The sequence below is a fragment of the Chiloscyllium punctatum genome, chromosome 27, assembly GCF_047496795.1.
Source record: "Chiloscyllium punctatum isolate Juve2018m chromosome 27, sChiPun1.3, whole genome shotgun sequence".
Lineage (NCBI taxonomy): Eukaryota > Metazoa > Chordata > Chondrichthyes > Orectolobiformes > Hemiscylliidae > Chiloscyllium > Chiloscyllium punctatum.
This window is the reverse complement of record NC_092765.1, coordinates 20545312-20572791: the sequence shown is the minus strand read 5'-3', so window position 1 is coordinate 20572791 and position 27480 is coordinate 20545312. Positions and strand designations below refer to the sequence as shown.

Genomic DNA, 27480 nt, shown 5'->3' with positions numbered 1-27480 from the left:
GAACTGGGACAAAACAAGGTTGGCGCTAGGACCCAGCGGAAGGTTTGCTTACTCACCTCCTGTCACTCTTTTTCCGCTATGTGTCCGCTGCTGCAGCTGTTAACTCCTGAAACACTCCAGCAGGAATGTTGTGTTGGGGGAAGATAGTCAATGCCTATCAAATGCACAGGAAAGGACAGACAACTGGGTAGGAAGAGATGGGAGGCACAATTGTAAAAGGGCTAATAAACAAATTCAAGGGCTGGGGCAGCAGGGGGAGTTTGGTGGTGGAAAAGGTTACTCTCCACCTTCCTACCTGCTCTCCTCCACATCACTAAAGTATGCAAGCCTGAAAAGCAAGAGCTTACACAGTTTAACTCTGAAAGGCACCTCAGCAATTGTACTCTTGTCCTTGGCTCTGTGGACAGTAGCCAACTGCATTCAGACAGAAAAAGTGCTGGCCAGGCAAAAAAGGTGAGATCATTTGGAGATGGTGGGACCTAGTCCGTACAAAGTACTGCACACAAAATTGTGCACAACACTGAAGACTTCAGACTCTCAGCTGCATGAGGTGTGCAAGCCTCTGGAACTGGTCTTGAAGCAACAACTTCCTGACTCAGTGCTGCTTAAAGACACTATATAATAACATCAGAACTAACTACATTACATTGCAACTGAATTAGGAAACTGGCTTCAATTCCTTGACACCACACCTGGCAATGTTTCAGATGAGGGTGTCAAACACTACTCTGGTCACAATCTCCAAGGGACAGGAGGTAGACAGATTCTCCAGGATTAGAAATGCTTACCTTTGACAGAATCTCCTCAACAAATTAAAAATAGGAATGCTTGTTCAATTATTCAGACTGCATTTTTATGATGCAATTGAATGTCAGAACAAGCTTAGAGTCGGTTTCGTTTACTTGTATTCACAGAAAAGCTCAACCCAATGATAACAGCTGGGAGAAAATGAGGACTGCAGATGCTGGGGATCAGAGTCAAAACGAATGGTGCTGGAAAAGCACAGCCAGTCAGGCAGTATCCGCAGAGCAGGAGAGTCAACATTTCAAGCATTTCTGATGAAGAGCTAATGCTTGAAATGCCAACTCTCCTGCTCCTCAGATACTGCCTGACCGGCTGTGCTTTTCCAGCACCACACTTTTTGCCAATGAAGTTTATAAATAGGGAAAAGAAAGAGATTCCAACATCAATACACAATACAAAACTCTGGTTCGGCCGCACTTGGAATACTGCATACACAGTCCTGGACACCGCATTATGGGAAGGATGTGGAAGCTTTGGAAAGGGTTCAGAGAAGACTTACTAGGATGTTGCCTGGTATGGAGGGAAGGTCTTACGAGGAAGGCTGAGGGATTTAAGGCGGTTTTCTTTAGAGAGAAGAAATTAGAGAGGTGACTTAATTGAGACAAAGATAATTAGAGAGTTAAATAGATTGGAAAGTGAGAGCCTTTTTCCCTAGGATGGCGAAGGTTAGCACGAAGGGGACGTAGCTTTAAATTGAGAGGTGATAGATATAGGACCGATGTCAGAAGTAGTTTCTTTACTCAGTAGTTGCGGTGTGAAACGCACTGCCTGCAACTGTAGTAGACTCGCCAACCTTAAGGGCATTTAAATGGTCATTGGATAGGTATATGGATGAGAATGGAATAGTGTAGGTTAGATGGGCTTCAGATTGTTGCGCTGACCTGTGAAACCATCGAGGGCTGAAGGGCCTGTACTGTGCTGCAATGTTCTATGACAATAGTATCCCATGAGGAGCTCACTGAACAGAACCCAAATCACATCCTCTGTTTGGGATAGATCAACAGCATTTGTGGGTGTCGGATGGGGAGAAGCCTGACTGGGACCCTAGATGAACAAGCTTCTGACACTGCCCTGGGGGTGTGCATAGTCAGCCAGCTGGGCATGCCCAAACTCTGAGGAATCACAAAAGACTCGAAAACAAATTATCTGCCCGTCATTTCATTGCATTGCTGTTCTGTATGCAAACTTTGCTGTCATGTTTCACTCCAATGCAACAATGGCTGGATTCCAAATTGCAAGTTTTCCTGGGACATCCAGAAGTCTTGAAAAGAGCACTATACAAATACAAGTAGAAGAGACAAGTTTCCAAATGGCAAGGCACAACTTTGCTGAAGCAAAAAAAGGTTGAAACATGTTGGAACATTTTGCTGAAACAGCTTGGAACTCCAAGTCTGGAACACCCACACTTGCCCCCAAGTGCACAAAGCAATTCACTTCACAATGTCCAAGCTCCTTCCAACACCACACACAAACACTTTGGATTCCTCCAACATCCCTTTCATCATCAAATCTTTAACAAGATCCCTTCAAGTCACAAGCCAGCCAAACGCGTAAGCCTTTAATGAAAGGTTTGCATTTCTCCAGTACTTTTTTTAAACAACCTCATGAGGTACCAAACCAGTTTATAGTTTTTTTTGTGAAATAGCCACTATTGGAATGCAAGAAATGTGACAATCCAACTTTGAAGACAGCAAGATTCCAGAAACAGCCACATCAAAAATCAGTAAATTTTAATAAAAATATAAGTGATGCCCATGAAGGGATAAGTATCAGCCAGGATACCACCAACAACTGTCATTAGGGTGAGGTTCCCAATATCTTACCCCAAATTGTTAAGCTCCCGTGTGAATAATAAGGAACCAGCTTCCCTTTGTCATTCAGCTGTCAACTCCATCTCTTTCAGTCAGTTGCGACAAGGTTCATTTAGAAAAACTTCCTTCCCTTATGAACACTTCTACAAATTAATTTGTATTAAAATGAATCAACTTAACCAGACTTATGTTAGAGTAGAAGAGTGAGTTTATTAGTCACTAAATGCAGGAAGAAATAATGCAAGATACAGGTTACAAATAAGGGCGTCTAAAAAGATAAGAAGGAGAAATGTTATGGAAAATATTTACAGGTCAGAGTTCATCATGAAGCACAGATAGTAGAATGCTGTGGCCATTATATTGTACAGGTCAAGTTGAAGGTGGGAGCCAAACACTTGATTTAGAAATTCTTGGTTCTGCAGGTTGATTGAAATTTTGTTCTGGTGCCTTTTGATAATGGCCGATTGCCAGCATTCAGAGCTGAAGATAGTCTTGCCCGCTTACCTGCAATGTAGGGGTGCTTAGTAATATGCTAATGCTGTGATAATTAGCCACACGCATACACAGACGCATACACAGACTAGGGGCCGCAATCAGTTTTTAACCCTTTCGTAGACCCTTGAAAGAGTAAAACAAAAACATGTCTGGAGATGGCTCCCTGGTGAGAACAATCAGCTTCTTTATCTTTTCCTTTTCAGTATTTCTGTTGCGATTTCCCTGAATTTGTACAGGTGCAACACTGAAAAAGGATTCTGCCAGACAGCCACTGAACTTACAGCTGCAGTCATCTTTTGGTTGCAGCACTTTTATTGAAAACAAAAAGGACATGTTGGAATTAAGAGTTAATTCTAAGTACTTTGGATGTCTTGATCTGTCCTCATAACTAACCCACATAGTCTCCTAGCTCTGCCTCTAAACTATGGCTTAGGATCAGTAACTTCCACCTGACAGTACAGATGGGCTTCAGTCCAGATGTCCCAATAATGCCTAAAATTATGCACTCACATTTCTGGCAAAGAACACAAAGCCCCTCAACAATTAATCCAATAACAAATTCAATAAAAATCCCATTGACAGTGGGACTCAGCAAGTCGTGTCAGTGTTACTGACACGGTACAGAGAATGGCAGATAAACACAACCAAGGGGGGAACAGAAAGACATGCTGATAAGGCAAGATGAAGCTACGGTGGGAGGAGGTTTGTTTGAAACACAAGCGCTGGCATAGATCTAGTCGGGAATGAACTAATAGTCTAATAGGCTCGTCAGAGGATCGATGGGGACATTGTTGAACCGAATGGCCTGCTTCCACACTATAGCGATTTGATATGTAAAAAGACCATTTTGCTCCCTGAACCTGTTCCACCATTTGATAGGATCAACGCGTTGGCTCCAGTTTCCTGCTTGCCCACAGATGCCCTCCTCACATCCCTTTTTAATCAAGGATCTATCAACCTTTGCCTTAACATTCAGTGACAGCAAGGTGTATACATTCTCAGTCCTCCCTGGGTGGGAGAGGGAGAGACACGGAGAGGGGGAAGGGACAGAGAGGGAGCGGGGATGGGGGTGACAAAGTTGGACGGGGTGGGGGAGAAGAAAATACAGAGGACGGAGGGGGAAGACAGAGAGAGAACATCTTTGCATGTCAGGCTTAAATGGGAGACTTTGTTTGTTTAAAAAAAAACTTTGTTCCTGAGTTCTTGTTCCTTCCAGAAATGGAAACATCCCATCAGCATTCATCCCACCAAGACCCCTTCGGATCTTACATGATTCAGAAAGGATCACCACTCATTCTTCTAAACACCAGTGGATACTAGCCCAACCTGATTAACCTTTCCTCAGAAACTAATCTCTTACTCAAGTGAACATTCTCTTCAAAAAGTTTGAAATGTCTACTTTCTCAAATATGTCAAACCAAATTGCATACTCTGTGGTCTCATCCAAATGTCTAGTACCACTGCAGTAAAACAACCTACAGGTCTTTCTGCTATAACTTGCATTTTGTTAATGCAAATTCACTGTAATGAAATTGACGAATTGGGGAACACAGTTTCTTTAGCACGACCCTTTAACAGTGTATGAGTTATATCGCGATTCTGGCCCCATTAGTTTAAATGGTGCTACTATTACACGATTTTCTTACAACATGGGATTGCATGTGAACAGAACTACCGCATTATTGCAGAACAGGCTGTAATTTGATATTCCAAACCCCAAATAAGAAATGCCAATATTTCCTGCAGCTTTCTAATCACTATCTATCCCCTGCTGACTAACTTTTTGTTCTTCCTGTCGCAGGACACCCAGATCCCTCTGTACTGCAAGAATTTTGAGTTTCCTCCATTTACAGGATAGTACTTTTCTACATTTCTGTCTCAGTGATTTCGTGTGAAATAAATGCAAGTTACTGCCTTTTCAAATCTCTCAGCACAACATGAACTGCTGAAGAACCCAGTGTATCCATGCAAATAAGTTGCATTCCACAGGCCTGGGAGCAGCATGGGTTATATAAATAGGAGCACTGAGAAAGCAGCAATGAACTGGATCACCCCAGCACTCAGCTACACACATACGCAGGAGCATTATAAAGGATATTACTGTCACCAACTTTTAAAGCAAGCATTAGGCCTTCATATCAACAGACCACAGTCCTCCATTTCCAATGTGTATGTAATCATACTTACATAAAGCTGAGCAACACTATTCAACACCAGTGAGGTTGTAACTTAGAAGCTACCTAGCTGATCTCAAATCAAGGCAATTTGTAAGAGTTGGTCTCAGTTTCAAAGTCAGAGGAAAGGATTCTTGTGGTGCAGTACTGGTGTCTCCACCTCTGGGCTAGGAGACTGGGTTCGAGTCACACCTGGTCCAGAGGTGGGTCATAACATGTCTGAACAAATCGATACTTTTAAGATCACCTTTTAAAAAAAAGGTGAAGTCACCATAATCTGCCTAGACCATCAGGCTACTGAAAGTTACCTCCAAATAAAACCTTGAAGATAGGCAGATAGGGTTTCCAATCCGCAACAGGCGGGAGGGCTTTTCTGGTACAGTGAGAGTGTCCCTGGGTTCAGGTTCTACCTGCTGTTCAGGTGCATCGTAACATGTCTCAGCAGACTGATTACAAATATCTGGAATGGTTACAGCACAGAAGGAGGAGATTTAACCAATTGTGCAGGTTCTCAGCAAGTGCAGCTCTCCACTTTGCCCCTGTAGCTGGTAAATCTTCACTTTTATTAAAAGCAAAATTACTGTAGGCACTGGTGGCTCAGTGGTTAGCACAGCTGCCTCACAGCACCAGGGACCAGTGTTTGATTCCAGCCTCAGGTGACTTCGTCTATGTGGAATTTGCACATTCTCCCTGTGTCTGTGTGGGTTTCCACTGGGTGCTCTGGTTTCCTCCTGCAGTTCAAAGATGTGGATTGGCCATGTGAAATGCAGAATGACAGGGTGGGCCAGATGGATCCTCTTTGTGGGGAGGGAATGGAGAAAATGGATAACTGAATAGCCTGTTTCCACACTGTAGGGATTCTATGATGTTAAAATAAAAACACTAAGTGCTGGAGAAACAGGTTTGGTACCAACTGTTAATGTTTTGTGTTTAATGCATCTTCTTTGGAACCCTTTACTCTTCTGATAATTCTCCAATCCCTTTTGGATAGTCAGGATTGAATCTAACTCCACCATCCACAACTCAAGCAACGCATTCTATTTGTTGCATAAAATAAATTTTTCCTCAAGCCTGGTTATTCTGCCAATTATTTCACATTGCAGTCCTCGGGCTCAACACTTACCAATGGAAAGCAGTTTTTTGTCCAGAGTTATTCGGACCACCATGAACACCTCTATCAAGTCTTTCAATCATTTCCACAGCACCTTCAGTCTGTCCACATAATTGAACTCAACATTAATCATTGATTAATACTGGAGAGATCTGCCTGGATCCCCTTCAAAATAGGTGAATGCCAAATATTCTTCAACACGAAGAACAAACAGGGCCTTGAAAAGACAGCACTTCAACCAGTGTAGCACTCCCTCTGCCTAGCACACGAAGGAGGAGTGAAAATGCCAGTCAGGTTTCTGGACTTGAACATTAATTTCTGATTCATGGGTAACCATGGTGAAACAATGAGTCACATTGGCCAAGGGGGAAGGAAACTAAAAGGCCAAAAACCACTCCGGATGTGAGGTCACATTACCCAGTTAGAGACAGTGCCTGGTGAAGTTAAAGAAAAGACACAAAAACCAAGCCAGTGAGAAAGACACTTAAATAAAACAGGAAAGGAGCTAAGAAACTATTAGGTAAACAACAGGGAATCCACTTTAAGTCTCCCTGAATTCCAATAATTAATCTATACAGAACCTACTCCAGAGGAATGTAGTATCACTCAGACAGCACCACAAAATGCAGGCCCTGGTGTTTAGAAACAGCAGTCACTTATTCCAACAAATGGGAATTCACTATGTCCTCCTGGCTGGTTGCTTCCTGGCAGAGCAAGAGTATAACACTATCCCACTCCATCCCAGGGAAAGGGACAGGATGGGGTTAGATACAGAGTAAAGCTCTACTCCTGGAAGCACCCAGTCCCTCCACCACAAATGCTCAGTCGCAGCAGTGTGTACCATTTTCAAGACCCACTGCAGTGAGGCTCCTCAGACAGTACCTTCCAAACCCATCACCTCTACCCTGTGGAGTGGGCGAGGGCAGCAGATGTTTGGGGAACATCAGCCCCTGCAAGTTACCCTCTGAGCACCCCCTCAACACCATCCTGAAACATATCGGCCATTCCTTCAGGATCAGAATCCTAGAGCTCCCTCCCTAACAGAGTACTGTGTCCCTATACCATATGTGGGTGGGGGCAAGAGGCAATCGAAAGGACAGCTGCTTCCTGCCAAAGCAGCTATCAGAAAAATCGGGAGGGGGGGCATGGCGGGAATCGGGTGTGGACAGTAGAACAGAGAATAGCTGGTCACTGGGAGAGTCGATCTCAAGTCAATGCCAGTCATTTGAATAAAAGAGGCATCTAAATGTGGGTGGCACTGTGGCTCAGAGGTTAGCACTGCTGCCTCACAGCACTAGGGACCTGGGTTCGATTCCATCCTCAGATGACTGTGTGGCGTTTGCACCTTCTCTCACTGTCTGTGAGGGTTTCCCCTGGGTGATCTGATTTCCTCTCACAATCCAAAGATGCGTAGGTTAGGTGACTTGTCCCATAATGTTCAGAGATGTGTAGGTTGGTGCATTAGTCAGGGGTAACTATAGGATAATACGGTCGGGGAACAGGTCTGGGTGGGTTAGACTTCAGAGGGTTGGTGTGGACTTGTTGGGCCGAAGAGCCTGTTTCCACACGTAGGGATTCTGTGATGACGTCTACCAGTGGATTGGCTGGCAGAGATTACATGGGAGACAGAAATAAAAATAGCTACTAGAGCATCAAACTTGGTTACAGACAATTAAAAAGAAAACTGCAAATGCTGGAATCCAGGGTAAACAAGCAAGAGGTTGGAAGAACACAACAAACCAGGCAGCGGAGAAACCAACTGCAGCATCAACCAGCAGGGAATCACAGCAAGCTAACTTTCCATTCTGAAACCGGGTGGTGACTCCAAGACACCGTGGTAGATGTGACAAAACGGTGGAGTCTGGAATTGCAGGCTGGGTGGTATCCTACTCTTAAGCTGGGCTAATAGCCTCCAATTCACCACAGTGCTACATTGTCAGGAGTGCCATCTCTTTGCACATGATGATACAGGGCAGACAAGATGTCGTGGCATTCTTTGAAGACAGGCCAAAGACAGACATTCTCCCTGGTGTCCTGGTCAATATTTATCCCTACATGAACAAACTGGTGGGTGTCACGTTACAGTTTGTGAGCTTGCTGTGTGTAAATTGGTTGCTCATTCTATGTATCATAAGAATGGCAACACTTCTTTTTTAAAAAGTACTTTTAAAAAGGCACATCCTGAGAATGGGAAAAAGATGTTTTATAATAGGGTAAATAGACAAGATCTTTTCTCTGGGGTAGGGGGAGGGGGGAGTCCAGAACTAGAGGACATAGATTTCGGGTGAGAGGGGAAAACTATGCAGTAAAAGAGACCTAAGGGGCAACTTTTTCATGCAGAGTGTAGTGCGTGTGTATGGAATGAGCTGTCAGAGGAAGTGGTGGAGGCTGGTACAATTACAACATTTAAAAAGGCATCTGGATGGGTATAAGAATAGGAAGGATTTAGAGGGATATGGGTCCAAGTGCTGGCAAATGGGACTAGATTAGGTTGGGCTATCTGGTCGGCATGGGCAAGTTGGACCGAAGAGTCCATTTCCGTTATGTACATCTCTATGACTCTATACATGGAAATTTGTTTCTTTGTTTCAAAACTTCCGACTCAACAAGAGGAGAGAAGGTGGGAGTGATAAAACCACATGGTGAGGCCCCACCAACAGGCTGCGCATTGTTAACCCAATGTCTGTTTACCCCATGGACAGACAAATGCTGCTACACAGTAACCAAAGTCAGAAGTTCAACTATTTGCCCAGAGGTGCAGGGAACAAGCAGGATCATTGTACAATACAGAAAACGTCCACTTGATTCTCTACCTCCCATTTGCTAAGCCTCTGCAAGATTCTTCTTTAAGCAAACATTCGTTTTTAGGAACAAAACAAAAGGACGGAGCAAGGCAGAAAACCACAGCACAAACTCCAACACCACTACGACGAAATACATTCCTCAAAGCCTGAATCAAGGTGTACAAACAGTGACACAATGCGATCTTTACAATGCAGAAAGCAGGTATTAAGGAGGCATTCCCAAATGCCATACTCATCCCAGCATGGGCAATGGAGTGGAGAATTGTCACCTACTGGGCACCAATGTTTTAGTGGTAGAAAAACATCTGAGCTGATCTTAAAATGTTTCTGTGTGAGCCTGCACATTGCCAGTGGCACTGGATCACACTGTGCAAAGGAGGGTAATTGGAAAAGAGACACTGGATAGAGGCTCCCCCCTGCACACCCCCACTCCCAATCCCAAGTAACATTAAAGCCTTATCTCGTGATAATCTCTAATGGGCATATGAAAGGTACTATTTGCTCTCTCGAGCTGTTTGCACTGAACACCTATCAGTTTGCCAATTTGGGCAGAATTGGACTTGCGATAATAATGGGTCATAAAGACAGAGTCACAACAGAAACATGCAATGGGGCCTACTCACTCTTTACAGCTGCTGAGCGCATTCTGTTTGCAATTCAAATCAAGGGAACTATAGTGCCCACTAGCCTCCGGATAAACAGAAATAAAAAGTAAAAAGACAAAGGCAGAACACAGCCAGATCTCAGTCAGTGCATCAACAAGAATGTGGTGTCCTTTATTACTCTCCGCAGTTGGTAGTCATTTGCAAGTTGTAGAATTTTTTCATTCCCTGGGCTCCCTGTTCACTTTACATATTCAAACCAGCACTTTGACCTGAATAATGTATTAGCTCCTTCCTGTTCAACAATCCGTGGTTGCCCGCTGAGTTTTCCATCTTGTCTTGTCTTCAAAGATGCCAAGGTGGTTGATGAGCACCAGCCCGATCCAAAAAAAAGGGGACCTTAGAGGTTTATAAAATTATGAGGCATATACAGAAGGTGAACAGCAAATGCCTTTTCCCTAGAGTTGGGGATTTCAAGCCTGGGGAGCATTTTTTAAAGCTGAGAGGGGAAAGATTTAAAAAGATATGGAGGTGAAACTTTCAAAAAAAAAAGCACATGGAATAAACTGCCAGAGGAAGTGGTGAATACAGTTATAATTACAGCATTTAAAAGACATTTGGATAAGTACAGACGAACCTCGATTATTCGAATGAGATGGGCAGGCACTATTTCGTTCAGATAATTGATTCAATGCCTCGATCTGCCTGTCTTGCTCACTCTCCCGGTCTCAGGGTTTGTTTGTTTCTGAGCAGACACACACTTGTGTGTAAGAGACCTGCAGCATTGCTCAAGCCTCCTGCCCCCAGTCAGTTCAATGGAATTGACACAGCGAGCACTTGCTAAGTCGGTCCCTATTCAGAAAATTAGGCAGCAGCACACTGCTGGTGAACCCCCCCCCACCCCCACCCCCCGTTGCCCAGTTCGCCCCTGTCCCACCCACATTACTATACAGGACAATGTTGGAGGGAAAGTGTGTGTGTTTGGGGGGGGGGGGGGGTGAAGAAAGTGAGTGAGAGAGTGAGAGAGAGAAAATCAGTCATTTGGAGAATGCCTTGCCAAGTTTTCACAATCCCTCCAGACCTCCCACTCACTGAGGACGAACAATTAGTCCTCAGCAAAGGACTCACCTTCATCCCCATCCGTCCACGCATCAATGAATTTAATACACACCGTGACATTGAACACTTCTTCCATCGCCTCCACCTCCGAGCTTACTTTCACAATCAGGACTCCCGCCCACCTTCCGAGGACCCCTTCGCCCACCTCCAACACACTGCATCCACCTGGACACCCCGCGCTGGCCTATTACCTGCCCTCGACTCTTCAACATCCAACTGCCGCCGGGACATTAACCGCCTCAACCTGTCGACCCCCACCCCCCCCCCTCCCCCACTCCAACCTCTCACCCTCACAACACGCAGCCCTCCAATCCCTCTGCTCTAATCCCAACCTCACCATTAAGCCAGCGGATAAAGGGGGCGCAGTGGTAGTCTGGCGCACTGACCTCTACACTGCTGAAGCCAAACGCCAACTCGAGGACACCTCTTCCTACTGCCCCCTCGACCATGACCCCACCCCCCCATCACCAAACCATCATCTCCCAGACCATACAGAACCTCATCACCTCAGGAGATCTCTCACCCACAGCTTCCAACCTCATAGTCCAGGAACCCCGCACTGCCCGGTTCTACCTCCTTCCCAAGATCCACAAGCCTGACCACCCTGGTCGACCCATTGTTTTGGCATGCTCCTGCCCCACTGAACTCATCTCTACCTACCTCGACACTGTCCTATCCCCCCTAGTCCAGAAACTTCCGACATACGTTCGAGACACCACCCACGCCCACCACCTCCTCCAAGACTTCCGTTTCCCGGTCCCCAACGCCTCATCTTCACCATGGATATCCAATCCCTCTACACCTCCATCCGCCATGACCAGGGCCTCCAAGCCCTCTTTTTCCCTCTCCATTTGGAGAATGTGCCTGGGCTCCCATCAATGTCCAGGACTGTTCTGGGCATCATTTCAGGAAGCCAAGTTAGTTTTTAAATCACTGTAAGTACAAGACACGATCAGTGTTGGAAATACCTTTTTGATGTAATGCTTTTATGGGGACCTGGAGATCGCCTTTGGATAATTGATATTCGGATAATCAAGATTCCTCTTTACATGGCTAAGAAATGTTTGGAGGGATAAGGGCAAAATGCAGGCAGTTTGGGATTATGTTCGGCATGGACTGAGTGGACCAACATGTCTGTTTCCATGCTGTACAACTCTAAACAGCCAAACCACATGAAAAACAGATCAGAAAATAAAAGATCGGCCTTCTACAGTGTCTTGACCCCGATGCACCAGCCATGCCTCAGTCAGTAGCACTTCAGCTCCTCACCACCACCACCCCAATGGCTTCCAAGCATGGGTTCAAGCCCCCCCTGCAGTACTGAGGGGTTACTTCACTGCCTGAGGAAGATGCATTAAGATGAGCTCCTGCTCCTGATGCAATAATTAATAATACCATAAATGCTGGAAATTCAATAAAAAGGACTCATCAGGTGGTGAACAAAACTAATGTTGCAGCTCACTGAACCTCTGCCCCCAGTGTCCTCAATACTCATTCCACAACCAACATGAAAACTGAATAGGCAATTCTGAAATGGAGTTACTGCTGCAATGTAAGAAATTGGCAAATAACGTACACAAAAGAAGTACCAATGAAAGAAAGTGACTCGATGACCCATTTTTCAGGGTTGACTGCAAGATTAACTTTGGCCAAGAAACCTGGGAGAACAGCAGTGTGCTTCAAATAGAGCCAGGAGGTCTTTTACACAACTCCCACCCTATTAGAACACATACACCATGCCTCAGCTGGCGATGCCAGCTGGGATTATGTAGTCTAGTCTCTGGAGTGGACGGCAAAACAAAACCTTCTGTATCAGGAGTGAGTGAGTGCTATCCACTGAGGTCCACACAAATAACCAGATTCCAGTCAAAACTGAAGCATTTGCCCATCAATTCGCCAATCCCCTGCTCCCTCACCACTGCCACATTGGGCAGGTTGTGGTGATGGATTACGGCGCTGGTCACAAAAAGTGAGGCACCAACCCAGGTGAATATACCGATCTAATTAGGTATTAGCATTCTGAACAATCCCGCACTCCTAGTACCCAAAAAGCTTTAATGTGCTAATGTCCTGCGTGGTGAGGCAGGGAGTCACATAGACTTGAAAAAGTTATATGCTCAACCTCAGCTGCAAGTAAGGCCATTCTGCCCAGCATGCCTATATCAGCCCTTTGGGACTTCTTTCCAATTCATCTCACTCCATTCAGTCTTTGCTCAAACTCAAATGCTACCTGCACTTCAATTACTGTTGAGAATAAAAGGCAAAAAACAAACAACGCACTTTTGAGATCAATGTTGAGGTAATCAGAGTGAATTAAGCTTTAGGTAATAGTCAGTATTTAATCCGACAGTCCCAAACAAAAATGAACAACATGCACAAAAACATTCCATCAGTATGGTAAGACAGAGAGACACTGATTTCAAGATATACACCAGACGATTCGATGAGCAAATTGTTCTAGGCTTTATCGCCTCCACATTAAAGAAAATCCCTAACTAGAATCATGGCTAGAGGGTGTTAGCAGGGAATCGGACTGAACAGGAGAGATGCAATCACAAATTAAACCAGGGCAACTAACTCCCTGCACATTGCAAGTCTTCCCTTGCATTTTCCTTCTATCACTCAACTACCTACCCCTTGCTGGCACTCAAGTTGGAACTTGTCTTTGCCAGGCTGAAGTAAACTGAAAGAATGTTTTCATCCAAACTCATACCACGTTCTGTTGCTGCCAAAGCCACCGATTTGCAAGCCACCAGGTTCAAAGTTCCCAGTCCAACAGTCTCCTCCAAAAAGCGATGGGGAAGTTCTTCACAAGGAACTTTAGACAAAATGGAGACTCTTTCCACCATCACCAGCTAAGCAACCAGCTTTGGAGACCAGAAAGAAGGTCTAGAAAAGGACCTTCCAAAATGGACAGAGGCCCGGGTCCAAATGGAGTGTAAAATTGAAGAACTCCCATTTCTCTAACATCTTTAATCAAGGCAGGTGGGACTAGATTGGGTTGGGATATCTGATCGGCACAGACAAGTTAGACCAAAGGGTCTGTTTCCATGCTGTACATCTCTGACTCTAAGTAAAAATGCTCTAGGGAGCTTCACTGGAATGTTACACAAAGAAAACGAACACACGAGGTGATACTAGGTTTGTTCACCAAAAGCCATTAAGGGGCAACACAAAAGATGAAAGAACTGGAGCAGTTTTTTGGGGTGGGGTGAGGGGGGGGGGGGGGGGCGTGGAATTTCCAGAGCTTAGAGCCTAGAGCTGAAGGCATAAATCACCAGTGGAGTTACAAAAATGTACAAGAGGCCAGAATTGGAAAACAGAGATCTCAGAGGGTTGTAGAGTGGGATGAGGACATTTGGAGAGAACAAGACCAAGACCATGCGGTGATCGAAAACAAGAATGAACAACTTAAAAACCTGGTGAACCAGGAGCAAATGGAAACGTCAAACATAGGGTCAATGGGTGAACAGGCAATGGCACAAGTGAGGAAACATACCAGGAATTTAAATGAATTCAATTTAAATGAATATTAATTCAGAAAAGTCACAATGAGGATAACACTGTTTACTTTCATCATAAGACTTAATGGAAATATGTGCTTCAAGCACCTTGGTAGTAATGTAATAGGGTCAAGGAAGAAGTTGATCATAGCCTTCTGGCATGAATCATAGAATCCCTACAGGGTGGAAACAGGACCTTCAGCCCAACAAGTTCACACCGACCCTCCAAAAAGTAACCCACCCAAACCCATTCTCCTAACCTATTACTCTACATTTACCCCTGACTAATGCACCTAACCTACACACCCCCGAACACTATGGTGATTTATCATGGCCAGTTCACCTAGACTGCAGATCTTTGAATTGTGGGAGGAAACCGAAGCACCTGGAGGAAACCCATGCAGACATGAGGAGAATGTGCAAATTCCACACAGACAGTTGCCAGAGGCTAGAATCGAACCCGGGTTCCTGGCGTTGTAAGGCAGTACTAAACAGCATAGATCAAAGTCCTGACAGGTAACAGTGTTCGTTGCAAGACAGGAATTGAGGACAGGGATGGATTAAGGAACCAAACATCGAGAAAAATCCAACAACTGGACTGCCCTTGGCAAGAGCTAAAATCACAAGCATGACTATTAGAATTTAAAGGGATTTGAAAGATTCATCTTGGGCTGCAGCCAGTATTGTACTGATGCAACCATTTGTTAAAAATTTAGACATGATTGTTTAGGCGGGCTATTCAATAAGGGAGTGGCAGAGAAACAAAAAAAAAATCACAGCCACATCAAATTCTCTCTGTGCTCCATGTCAAGGGACATAGCTTTCAGGCATGGGGCAGGGGGGGGGGGTATTAGTTCCTCATTTTTGTACCAAATTGAAATTTTAGACAGCTATGGAAGGGTTTGACAGAGTGCTGGTAAAGATGACTTTTTTCCACCCCCCCCCCACCCTTCCTCAAAAAGGGCATTGGGGACAATACAAAACCTTGCACAACACAAAAGTCTGAGGTATAAATTTACAACTGTCACCAATAAATCCAGTATGGAATTTCAGAACCCCACCTATTCAAATAACAATTAAGCTATGGAAGTCATAAGCACAGGAAGAAATAGAGTTGAATAGCAAAGGGACATACAGGAGGAAGCCAAAACAGGACATGAGGTAGATTGGACTGGAAGGTTAAAATGACAGGGTTGGAAAAGGTGGAATAGGAGATGGTGCGTGCGCAGCCACCAGCACAAGCGTGTTGGGCAAAATGGCCTGTTTGCACTGTAAAAATATCATAACACTCAATAAGAAATCATGCTGAGACATGAGCTTCTGAAGGGGGTGGGGAGGGAAGGGGCAACATTTTTGATTCTTTTTATTTTACATTTGTAAAGATGCTAAAAGAGAAAAGTCTGGTGAGGCCCCACCTCAACCAACCGGTTATGGCACATTTTATCTAGATCACAAACAAGATCATAATTACATCGACTGCACCCGTGAAGATAAAAGTTAGGTTCTGTGGTTGAGGTTTAGAGACTAATCAAAACCATGGTTTCTTTTTTACCTTCTCTGCTTCCTCCTCCATTTTTGCCTCAGATCTTTGTTTGAACTATAAGGTCTCCCAACAGCCAAACTTCAAAGGATGGAACTCACTGTGCTTTATATTGCCAGACTCCTCTCTTGTTGGCCCACTGTCTCCCTCAACTGTCTCTTTCTCCCCATCACACCATCAGCCCCTCATCTCTTCCCCTCTCAGAACAATACTTTATTTGTGTGCATGTACAATTCACTGAGACCAACCATCCTTGTAAAGGATTCACCTTCCTGTTATGGTAATGGAATTCAAATTTATGAGAACAATAGTTCAACAATCGCAAGACACAAGGCTTAAGTTTTGAGTAGCTCCAATTGTGGCATACCACTTAACTAATAGGCTGCAAGGGTAATTCTGCATCTCCTAACAACCCAATCTCTAGCCTTCACTCTCCTCCTGCAAAGCTGCTGATTGGGAGACCCACCACTCAAAAAGTCCTTTATGCAAAATGACCACAACCTGAGATCATCCTCTACCCCTGCCTCACCCAGCCAGGACAGAGTCTAATAGTCACAGTTCTAAGGTTTTGCTAATCTCCAAAACAAGCTTGACAGACTAGTTACTATTTCCTTTGATTATGGAGGACAAACTCTTACCTCAGCCCAAAGGATATATCACAGCCACACAATCCAGAGCAGATGCCACAGGTTGGCAACAGCCACAGTTCAGGGTGGTCAAAATCTACTTGGCCATACTGAAATTCAGCAGCTAAGTTCATGCATATTGTCCATGGTGAGCATGTTCCTAACATTTTATTGCTAACCCAAGTCAGGACAATAACTTAGATTTACACAGTACCATTAATGCATGACACTTCGCAAGCAAGTTTGATAGCTGAATATGGAACTAAGCCACATCAAGTGATTGTCAGAAAAGTGACTAAAAGCTTGATTGGACAGGTAGGTGTTAAGAAGGATCTCAATAGGAGAGGCCAGTGGAGAGACAGGGATATGGGAGAGGGTGCCCAGGAGTTTGAGATCTAGGTAATTGAAGGCATAGCCAACAATGGTACAGTAATTAAAATCAAAGGGTGCAGAATTGGCGAGAACGAGGCATGGATGAACCAGAAAGCAAAAAAAGGTAGAAATTTGGAAATGAAGACATCACCAAATCAGGCAGCAATGTAGGTCAGGGTTTGGGTGAGTGGGATCTGATACAGTCAGAAATTTTAGACATAGGAGTATCATAGTTTTGGAGACATTGAACTACCCTACCAAGCTGAGTATTGCACTGCAGGTTTATCTAGAGGCAAGTAAGGCAACTCCCAGATGTGGCCATTCAATTGTTTGACAAGACTTCTGACTGGGTTTGAACAAATCATTAACTGCATGTTCACATATTGATAGCCTGTGCAGCTCAAGTATAAGATTAGGATTAACTTCACTCAACAGAGGCCATGACAATGATGAAAAGGAAAATAAAAAAAAGAGTAGACTGAGATGATGTTTCTGAGTCACAAACAAGAAACTGACAATATAAAAATACTTCTACTGAGAGACTGGTTAGAATGGAGAATTTACAACCTTGTGGGAATACGGGAGACAAGTAGCATAATTGCATACAAGGGAAAGTTACACAGTAGATAAGCAGAAAAGGAACAGCAGGATAGACTGATAAGATGAATGGGTAAAGCATGCAAAAAGCAGATGGGCCAAATAGCCTATCCCTATCCTGCAGCTTGCTTTGTAAGTCAATAAAATACTTGATCTCCACCAATCTGCTTGGTTTAATCTCAAGAGTGTCCCCAGAGGAAATCAGGTTGTTTTCTACAGTTATGCTTTAGCTGACTGTTTCACATTGTCCTTGCCTTGGCCTCAGTGTTAACCTCAGTACAGCTCAGTGTCACCCACCATGACGACAGCTGGGCGCTGAAGTGAAGGGAAGCAAGAAGGCAATAGGAGTAGGACCACATCTGTTGTGGTTTCATGGCACTCACACAAGCATTCAAGGGTGTTCTAAGTATTCAAAACAATACATGCGCTTTTTTAAAAAAAAACCACCACCTGGTTGCTGACTCATTCAAATCTAAACAACCCTCCACATCTTCAGGACCAATGGGTGGAGAACCTGAACAAGTGAAGATCATTGGAAGCTAATCTGATCTTCCTGAATATTTATTTCGAAAAGCCCTGTGCAGTCACTGCCACACAAGCTGCTGTTTGCTTTGATGGAGAATTTGGGGGGATTGTAAGAAAGGCAAAAATAATTTGGTGTAAATCCATCAAATGTCTTCACCTCCAATTATCTATCTTTGCTCCATAACCTTATGCAAGGAATAAGTCTTCCACCTTCATCTTTAAAGTTTTCATTGACCTTTTTTTCACTCCAAAAGACTAAATACTTGCGACTGATAGTGTTCCAGACCTCAACCACATTTATGTAAAGAATTGCTTCCTGATTTCTGTCCTGAACGGCCTACCTCTACTTTCAAGATTGCGCCTCCTTGCTCAGATTCCCCTCAGAGAGAAAGTACTCTCTCTATACAAATCCCTCTATATTGAAAGCCAAATATCAAAGACCTTAATCAGATCATCCCTTGACATCCTTACCAATTCTGAATTCCTTCACCAGCAGTTTTACCATCAGTTGCTTTGGCCCAAAGGTCTGGAATTTCCTCCCTGAATCTCTCAGCCTCTCTTCCTGCCTTTGAGATTCCCTTTTAAAAAATTCTAGTCCTTTGACTAAATGCTTGGACACTTGCGCTTTAAAGCTATGCACCTCTGTACCAGATTTTGTCCAATAACTCTCCTGTAAAGCACACACACAGAGAGAGAGAGAGAGAGAGAGAGAGAGAGAGAGAGGGCTGAAGTTTCTGTCTATATGGGCACAAGTTGTAGTTTTTATGCTCATGACCACTGCCATGTCCTTAGGGCCTAGGTGATATTTAGAAAAGTACAGTTTGTATTCTGTACATTTTTAGGGCCGACACCAAATTAATTGAAGTAAACAATACCGCAGCGCATGGGAAAAAGAGTAACAAAGAAATGCACCAGCTCAAAAGTTTTAAAAACACACATGAAAGCAAATATCTGCCCTCCAAACAACAGCAGAAGCAGAGGATGGTTTAATGGGACAAGGTCCAGAGAGGTGGACATCAATCAGCTTCTCCTGTTCCAGTTTTATAAAAGAGTTTCAGCAATAATTTAAACTTGACCTCAAAAGGTAGCCCCTGAAACTAGCTGGTGAGCACTTGAATGTGTTTCATTTCCGTTGTGCCCACTTCTGGTGCATTGCTTGCACCTATTCTCATCTAAAACCAATATTTTGCACGGCGTGGGAGGGTGGGGGAGAGAGACAGAGTCTCGCTGAGGTTAGCCATCAGTCTCAACTAGCAGCCAATTTAGCTGTCCTTCAAAAGAAGGAGAAAATACAATTCAGCATTGACTTGGACATGGCTAAAATGGACTCCTCCCAAAACTGACCAATTTGAAGTTAGCTTTCTGTAGTGAAGTTACAACTGAATGACAACTAATTGCCAGATGTGACAACCACACAGCATTCGAACTCAAATGTCCACCTGGAATGGCAGAACATGGAAAGATACAGGCACCGTACATGGCTGACTGCTCTCTGCAGATGCTGCCTGACTTGCTGAGTCTTTTGAGCAATTTCTGTTTTTGTATCATACAAGGCTGATTAGGAGAATAGGAAATCTGAAGGGGGAAGAAAAGGTAGGAAAACATCATTAGGCCCAAAAACACAAGCTGGTTTTCCGCAACTTGGTCTCATTGGCTCATCAGATTCTTTCCAAACATCTACCCAATTGCCTTTGGAACAATCAAACAAAACATAAAAATTAGAAACAGACCATTTGGTCCCTCCAACCTGCCAGTAAACAGGACCATGGCTGATCTGATGTGGCTGCAACTCCACTCCCCCACCACTATTCCCCAATACCTTTGACTTCCTGGTCAATCATAAAATCTGTCTAATTAACATTGGCTACTTCAATGGCTTGCTCTAGTAATTATGACTTCATAACTCTTACTTCCTTTGGATGAAGACCTTGCTTTCCTCAGATTTTTTTGCTCGTAATTGCGGGACATTTTAGCTGTCATGCCATCTCCCTAAAGCTTTCATTCAAAGCTTCAAATCAAAGATCAGCACCATAAACTTCCATTCATAAACCTGAAAACAACAGAGTCTATTGAGACAAAAGGCAACACCTGCTTAGTTACAGAGAGAAGGCACACTGAGCTATATGAAGGGGCTGTTGTGGTTCTGTTCGCCGAGCTGGGAATTTGTGTTGCAGATGTTTCGTCCCCTGTCTAGGTGACATCCTCAGTGCTTGGGAGCCTCCTGTGAAGTGCTTCTGTGATCTTTCCTCCGGCATTTGTAGTGGTTTGAATCTGCTGCTTCCGGTTGTCAGTTCCAGGTGTCCGTTGCAGTTGGTGGAACTGACAACCGGAAGCGGCAGATTCAAACCACTACAAATGCCGGAGGAAAGATCACAGAAGCGCTTCACAGGAGGGTCCCAAGCACTGAGGATGTCACCTAGACAGGGGACGAAACGTCTGCAACACAAATTCCCAGCTCGGCAAACAGAACCACAACAACGAGCACCCAAGCTACAAATCTTCTCCCAAACTTTGAATATGAAGGGGCTCTTAAACTAGCATTTCAGACTCTCCTCATTTCGATAACATGGAAGGAAGCCATTCAGCCCATCTCTATACTGGCTCTCTGTCTCCCATAGCCCTTCCCAAAAACAAATCTCCATTTCAGGAGTGTACCTGTGTCACATTATGAAATGGACCAACCCTGTCTTGTACTTTAAATTTAAATTTGTCTGTTTGCATGTTAAACAACCAGAGAATTGGAATGAATCACAACACGTCATAAAAGCAACATGAAATCAGAAGACTTAACGAAGGGTAAATATGTAAACAAGGCCCTGAACTCAACACCAGTTGAAAATGTTTGTAGGCAAGATGGACTGAGCTCCACTAATAAGTAAAAAAAAACGGTTTAATTATGGTGCAGTTGCTTCCAACAACAAGCTGCATTTATATATCACCTATAAAAAACGTAAAACCCACCAAAGTGATATAGAGGAGTGTTAGCAACATTCAACACTAAATCGGGTCTGGCAGCACGGAGGAAGGGTCACTTGACCAGAAACATTAACTCTGATTTCTCTCCACAGATGCTGCCAGACCTGCTGAGCTTTTCCAGCAATTTCTATTTTTGTTTCTTATTTACAGCATCTGTAGTTATTTTGGTTTTTATTCAACATTAATCCACTGAAAAAAATATTTGGGCAGGTGGCCTAAAACTTCATCATAAAGTTGGCTTCAGAAAAGAGTGAGTTAAAAAAGGACAGAAAGGTTTAGGGAGGGAATTCCAGAGTGAAGTGTCTAGGTAGATGATGGCATGGCCACCAAAGGCCAATCAAAACAGGGACTACAAAAGACCAGAAACAGAGATCCGAGTTTTGTGAGGGGGACAATTACACAGATGAAGGTGATGGAAGAATATATAAGCGAGGGGAAAAAAAACATCACTACTCAAGATCTAGAGAAAGCAGGAATAATTTTAAGAGAACAAGACCCTAGGAAAGCCACTTACTATAGCAGGAGAAAGTGAGGACTGCAGATGCTGGAGATCAGAGCCAAGAGTGTGGTGCTGGAAAAGCACAGCAGGTCAGGCAGCATCCAAAGAGCAGCAGAATTGACGATTCGGGCATAAGTCCTTCCTCAGGCCTTCATTCCTGATGAAGGACTTATGCCTGAAAACGTCAATTTTGCTGCTCTTGGATGCTGCCTGACCTGCTGTGCTTTTTCAGCGCCACACTCTCATTTTATTATAGCAGACATGACAACATCCTGCCAAAAACTCCACAACATTACTTGGGTTTCTAGATAAACACCTGATATCTCTGATAACACCACTAGGCCATCACCTGCTCCAGAGTTGGAAAGTGTGGTGCTGGAAAAGCACAGCAGGCCCTAGCTCCCAGCCCTGCCCGTATTTTCACCATCCCTCCAGACCTCCTCCCTCTGAGGATGAATGATCAGCCCTCAGCAGAGGCCTCACCTTCATCCCCCTACGGCCCCGGATCAATGAGTTCGACACGCGGCTAGACATCGAGCATTTCTTCCGCTAGCTTTTCCAGCACCACACTTTCCAACTCTGGTCTCCAGCATCTGCAGTCCTCACTTTCTCCTACTACATCACCTGCTCCAGCAAAGTTTTCAAGATAGGAAGGGAAACTGCCAAGTTAACTTGGAAGAAACCAATTCCAGTAAATCAGTAGCCTAGAATGAAAGGGACACAAGTCTACAAATTAAATCCAAATCTTTCAGAAAAGAAGCCAAGAAGTACTTTTTCAAGATACGCACTCAAAAAGCAAAGTGAAAATTCCACCCCAAGTTTGAAGGCAGGTTCAAAGGCAGGGGGTATTTCTGCTCAGGTATGGGCTGAGTTTTCTTGGGCACTTACCTTCTCAGTTCATTACATACATACGTGTGCAAAATGACAATTTTTATGGGTAGGTGGGCATTACATTCAGAGGCTCTCCTGAGGGCTGTCCTGGAGAGAAGGGAAGCCCTTTACCCTGTGGATGACAACAAGAGGCCAGCCCAACTGATGAATGCAGCCTGGTAGCTGTGGGGGTAGTGCCTGTGGACAGCTTAAGAGAACCTGGCTCTCTTGGTGAATAACTGTTGCCTTCTGGCACAGTACATACCACTCAATGTCCCTCTGGGTGAGCGTTAGCATTGTCAAGCTGCATCTGCAGAGAACAGCAACACAGGAGGTTGGCTACCACGCAGCTCCAATGGATCCTTCATGTGCAACCAATGTCTGTCACTTAACTGCAGCTACCTACGCAGCACTGCATGCACCAGCAGTACTGACTCTCACAACTGCCAGGGTTCATATACAAAACAGTAAAAGGAGCTACAATACACAGCAGCTCATACATCAACTCATTAACCTTCCATCACAACTTGACAACGTACACAACTGATAGTTTTCAGCAATGGCTGGTATGGGACAAAGGTACAAACACAAAAGATGACCCCATTGAGTTCAGCCTCATTTGCCAGCCCCAATCAGGTTTGTTGGCATCAGCGGGTGTGGCTGCCTCATGTGAGCAGGCTTGATGGATGGCCCAGTGTTCATCCCCAACACTGACATGTTAAACACTTACATACTTTAGGATAGCATGGTAGCACAGTGGTTAGCACTGCTGCCTCATAGAGCTAGAGACCCAGGTTCAATTCCCACTTCAGGCAACTGTGTGTGGAGTTCGCACATTCTCCCCATGTCTGTGTGGGTTTCCTCCGGGTGCTCCGGTTTCCTCCCACAGTCCAAAAATGTGCAGGTCAGGTGAATTGGCCATGCTAAATTGCCCGTAGTGTTAGGTGAAAGGGTAAATGTAGAGGAACGGGTCTGGGTGGGTTGCTCTTCGGAGAGTCAGTGTGGACTTGTTGGGCCGAAGGGCTTCTGTTTCCACACTGTAAGTAATCTAATCTAAATCATACTGCATAAAGCTAAGACTTCTCATGAGCTGCTGAACATGGAGTGCCTCACTCTTTACAAGTATTTAACTACAGGGATGCAGTTTGCATATGGCAGACTTGTCACCAGCTGATTAACCAGGTCAGGCTTCACCCTTTAAACATTTGCGCAAAACAACAGCTTGTTTAGAAAGGAGCCAAGTCGGTGAAGTTTTGAGTATGGAGGACATAGTGTATGCACATTAAAGGCCTGTGCCTGCCAGAGTAGACTATCTGTGAATACACAAGTATATACATGGACTTGCCATTTTGGATTATGGGATTGCACTGTTATCTCAATTCCAGTGGGCTGGGCTATTAATAAGCATTCATGACATGCTAATGAATGCAGAAATGGCTCTTAAGAATGAAGATTAGGAAAGTTTATCCATCTGAAAGTTCTTGAGAACTTGACTGCAAAACCTTAACCCATCAGGAAACTGAATTTTTGCCTCCAATTAAATCCCCTTGCCAGCCTTCTGACTACTCCAGGGGGTCGTGGAAGACTCTCAACAAATGCTAACCTAATTGTTACTATCTTTGGTTTGCATATATATTAAAAAAGGTATGTGGGGCAAAGGTAGGACTCAGAGGATTAAATGGTGTTCTCTGTTTCAGAGGCATTGGAGGAAGCAGCTGAACAAGAACTTCAATCCTATAGGAGGAAGAACAATGAGACAAAGCAGCAACACTTATACAGCATTCAAGAGAGAAATACAGGCACCCTTGGAAAAATAAAGTTCTATGACTGGAGTCCTTTCCCAGAAAAGCAGTTCAGTCAACAAGAAACTCCTTCCCCATTCCATCCCCCTCAAAAAAAAAGTAGGCCATGACCAAATCAGACATGGTTTAAAAACTAGAAATGATGGGTGTATTTTTGAGGACATCATCTGTGCTTTACAAGCTCCCCAATCCACGAGAGGAAACTTCAATGAGTTCAATAATAAAAAAAGGTGTCACAAGTGAGCATATTGCCTCAGCCTCGACGATGATGAGTGGGGCTGAGTGCCCTGTTCAGACACAATATTGGATCTAAATTTTAAGCCACTGAAGATGCTTAAAATTGAAACAGGTACATTTCACAAAGAAGAGGATCAAAAAGAAAATTCAGCAACTTTTCCCACGTTTTGAAATTAATCATGACATTTTCATACTATTTCTTTCAAATTTCTCTACCAGGCAGTGTATTGTCAATTGCATTTTTAACTTTGAACCCCAAGCTGCCTACACCGTAGAGTTGGCAGTAAACATCCTTCCCCCACCCTCCAGTAAAAATATTGATTGATGAGGTTAAAGGCTGAGTGCCAGTAAAGTGCCAATGATTGGTTAGTTTCACTTTCATTCATTTGAATTTCATACATGAAAGCACCAAAATCTTCAAGTGTTGACCCCCATATCTAAACATAAATATTGAGAAAGTCCTCTGAACCTAAGAGCTAAATCTCAAGACAAGCCCAGCAAAATTTCAGACAGTGACAGTTTGATCACCCAAGAAAATGGTCAACGTGTTTTGATGATAAATCGAGAGGCTGGAGAAACTTTTTTCGCTTGCCCTGAAATAAATGCAAAATTAAGGCAGCCAAGAGTTGCAGTAAACAGCCATCTGAGCTGTTTCTCTATTACAATAGATCCAGTTAGACAGCAAGAAAGCGAAACCTGTTTTCACACCCCCACTTCCCACCCCCACCCCAACTCCCATACGTATACAAAGTAGGGTTATTTTTTGTATTTTTGCAAAAAGACATGTCAGAAATAGCGAAGTTAATTCCCCTGAATGATGACTAATGCAGTGACCTGATATCTGCAGGAACTAAGCTAAACACACAAGTATAAATGCACATCTATTTCAAAATGAACATATAAATTATAAATTACACTTACCGGCAGGCGCCCTGTGCTGGTCCTTATTGTTCTAACTTCAGGTCCTTGAGGGGTTGCATACAAACAATCACTGTGATCAGAGTACACTGCTCCTGCAATTTGGGTGAAATAACTGGCAGGGATGGTAGGGATTTGGGGGCTACATAGCCCCGTACTCCCATTTTCCACATTGCTAAGTTTTTTCTGGGAACCAGTCACCACCCCAATAATTCCCCTGCCCGGGGCTGGGGAAACTCCTTTTGGCATTTTTTTTGCAAGGCTGCAATCTTCCCCCCACTCTCCCCCTTTTGTTTGCAACGAGAGAGAGAGAGAGGGGCAAAAAAAATGGTTAACTTCAAACCGGGATTTGAACACAAAATAAATGACAAAGTCAACAAATGCAGGCATATAAATGATAAGCAAAGTCTCTAGATTAAACTGCACGGGGTCTCGCAGCTAATGTTGCTTTGGATGCAGCAGGATGCAATGGATTGTGAAAGGTCCTCTCTGATTCAGAGGGGAAAAATGGCTGCAGAAACTGTACTAGCTGCTAAATGCAGCCTGATTCACAGAGTCTGAAACTCAGCCTCTGGCGCCAAAGCCTGTGCCGCGAAATTCATATTTCCCGCCATCTGTTGCAAATACCCGCGGCTGATTGGCGTAAAACTAACCGGGATACATACAGCGGTGGCCAATCACAGCGCTCGAACCGGTTTCTTAAAGCGACAGGCTCCGCACAGAACCTGACTCTCGCTGAGGCTCCCACAGCATCTTGAATGCCTTCATATTTCGCAAACAGAGGATTCTGTTTTTGGATACAATAGTGATACTTTAGTGGAAACAAATTATATTTCTATTCCCTGCATTCCTTTTACTAAGCTGCATTCCCACCTTCATTATTTGGCATGATGTTGCTCTCTTTCTCTACCTGGTAATGCAGAAGGCGTTTGGCACACCTGCCCTTGTCGGTCAGTGTATTGACTATAGGAGTTGTGACTTCAGCTACTTTTGGAATACTGTGTCCAATTCTGGTCTCCCTGCTGTAGGAACAATGTCGTTAAACATGAAAGGGTGTAGGCAAGATTATAAGGATGTTGCTGGGTTTGGAGGCTTTGAGCTGAAGGGAGAGGCTGAATTGGCTGGGCCTATTTTCCCTGGAGCAGCGGAGGCTGAAGGATGACCTTATCGAAGTTTACAAAATCATGAAGGGCATGGATAGGGTCTTTTTTTCCCAGCGTAGGGGAGTCCAAAACTTGAGGGCATAGGTTTAAGGTGAGAGGAGTAGATATGAAAGGGACCTAAGGGGCAACTTATTCATTCAGAGGGTGATGTGTGTATTTATTGAGCTTCCAAAAGAAGTGGTGTAGTCTGAGTAGGAAGGGTTTAGAGGGATATGGACCAAACACTGGCAAATGGGAGTAGATTAATTTAGGATATCTGGTCACCATAGACAAGTTGGACTGAACATAACTGTAGGACGCTAAGACTGTCTCCTGAAACACTGTTTGCTCTGGCACTACAGTGAGTGGCTGCTGGTTATCCAATCACACAAGACACAGTTAAAAACTCCTCCAGATACTTGAGCATGTAATCCAGACTGATATTCCTGCCAGGGTACTGTGGGAGTGCTGCACTGTTGAAGGCACTTCCTTTTGAATGCAATGTTCAATCGATGCCATCTCTTTCCTGTCAGGGATCCTACATCACTGCTTTAAAGAGAAACAGGGGAGGTCACCCCAGGGTCTTGATATCCTCTATCCTCAACAAGCAGCATTATAACATAGAATTTCTAGTTATAATCAGGTTGTGGGATCTTCTTATGCACAGGTTGGCTGCTGCATTCATCTTTAACTGTCCATGTGATGTGGGCTCCACTAGTTGGGCCAATATCTGTTGTTCACTGTCAATTACCCTGCAACAAGTGGTGATGAGCTGTCTTCTTGAACTGCTGTCATTCTATTTTTCAAAACTTACTTTGTTGGCCATTAGATATTGCATGGTGCCCTGAGGTTGGGAAAGGCATTACACAAATGCAAGGTTTTCTTAAAAAAATAAAGTAATGCAAACTGTTATTGCTAATTCTGCATCCTTGTCACACACAAGCCCTTCCAGC

The 27480-nt window shown here is 44.1% G+C and overlaps 1 protein-coding gene across 2 annotated transcripts in view; it reads right to left on the bottom strand.

The window, feature by feature from the left end:
- LOC140453525 (transcription factor E2F2-like) overlaps positions 1 to 25955 on the bottom strand; it is a 51617-nt gene extending 25662 nt beyond the window's left edge. For both annotated transcript variants that reach the window (XM_072548276.1, XM_072548277.1), the window contains exon 1: positions 25389 to 25955. In XM_072548276.1, coding sequence (XP_072404377.1) covers positions 25389 to 25775 — 387 coding nt within the window. In that variant the 5' untranslated portion in view covers positions 25776 to 25955. The remainder of the gene's footprint in view (positions 1 to 25388) is intronic.
- Positions 25956 to 27480: the final 1525 nt, after the last annotated feature.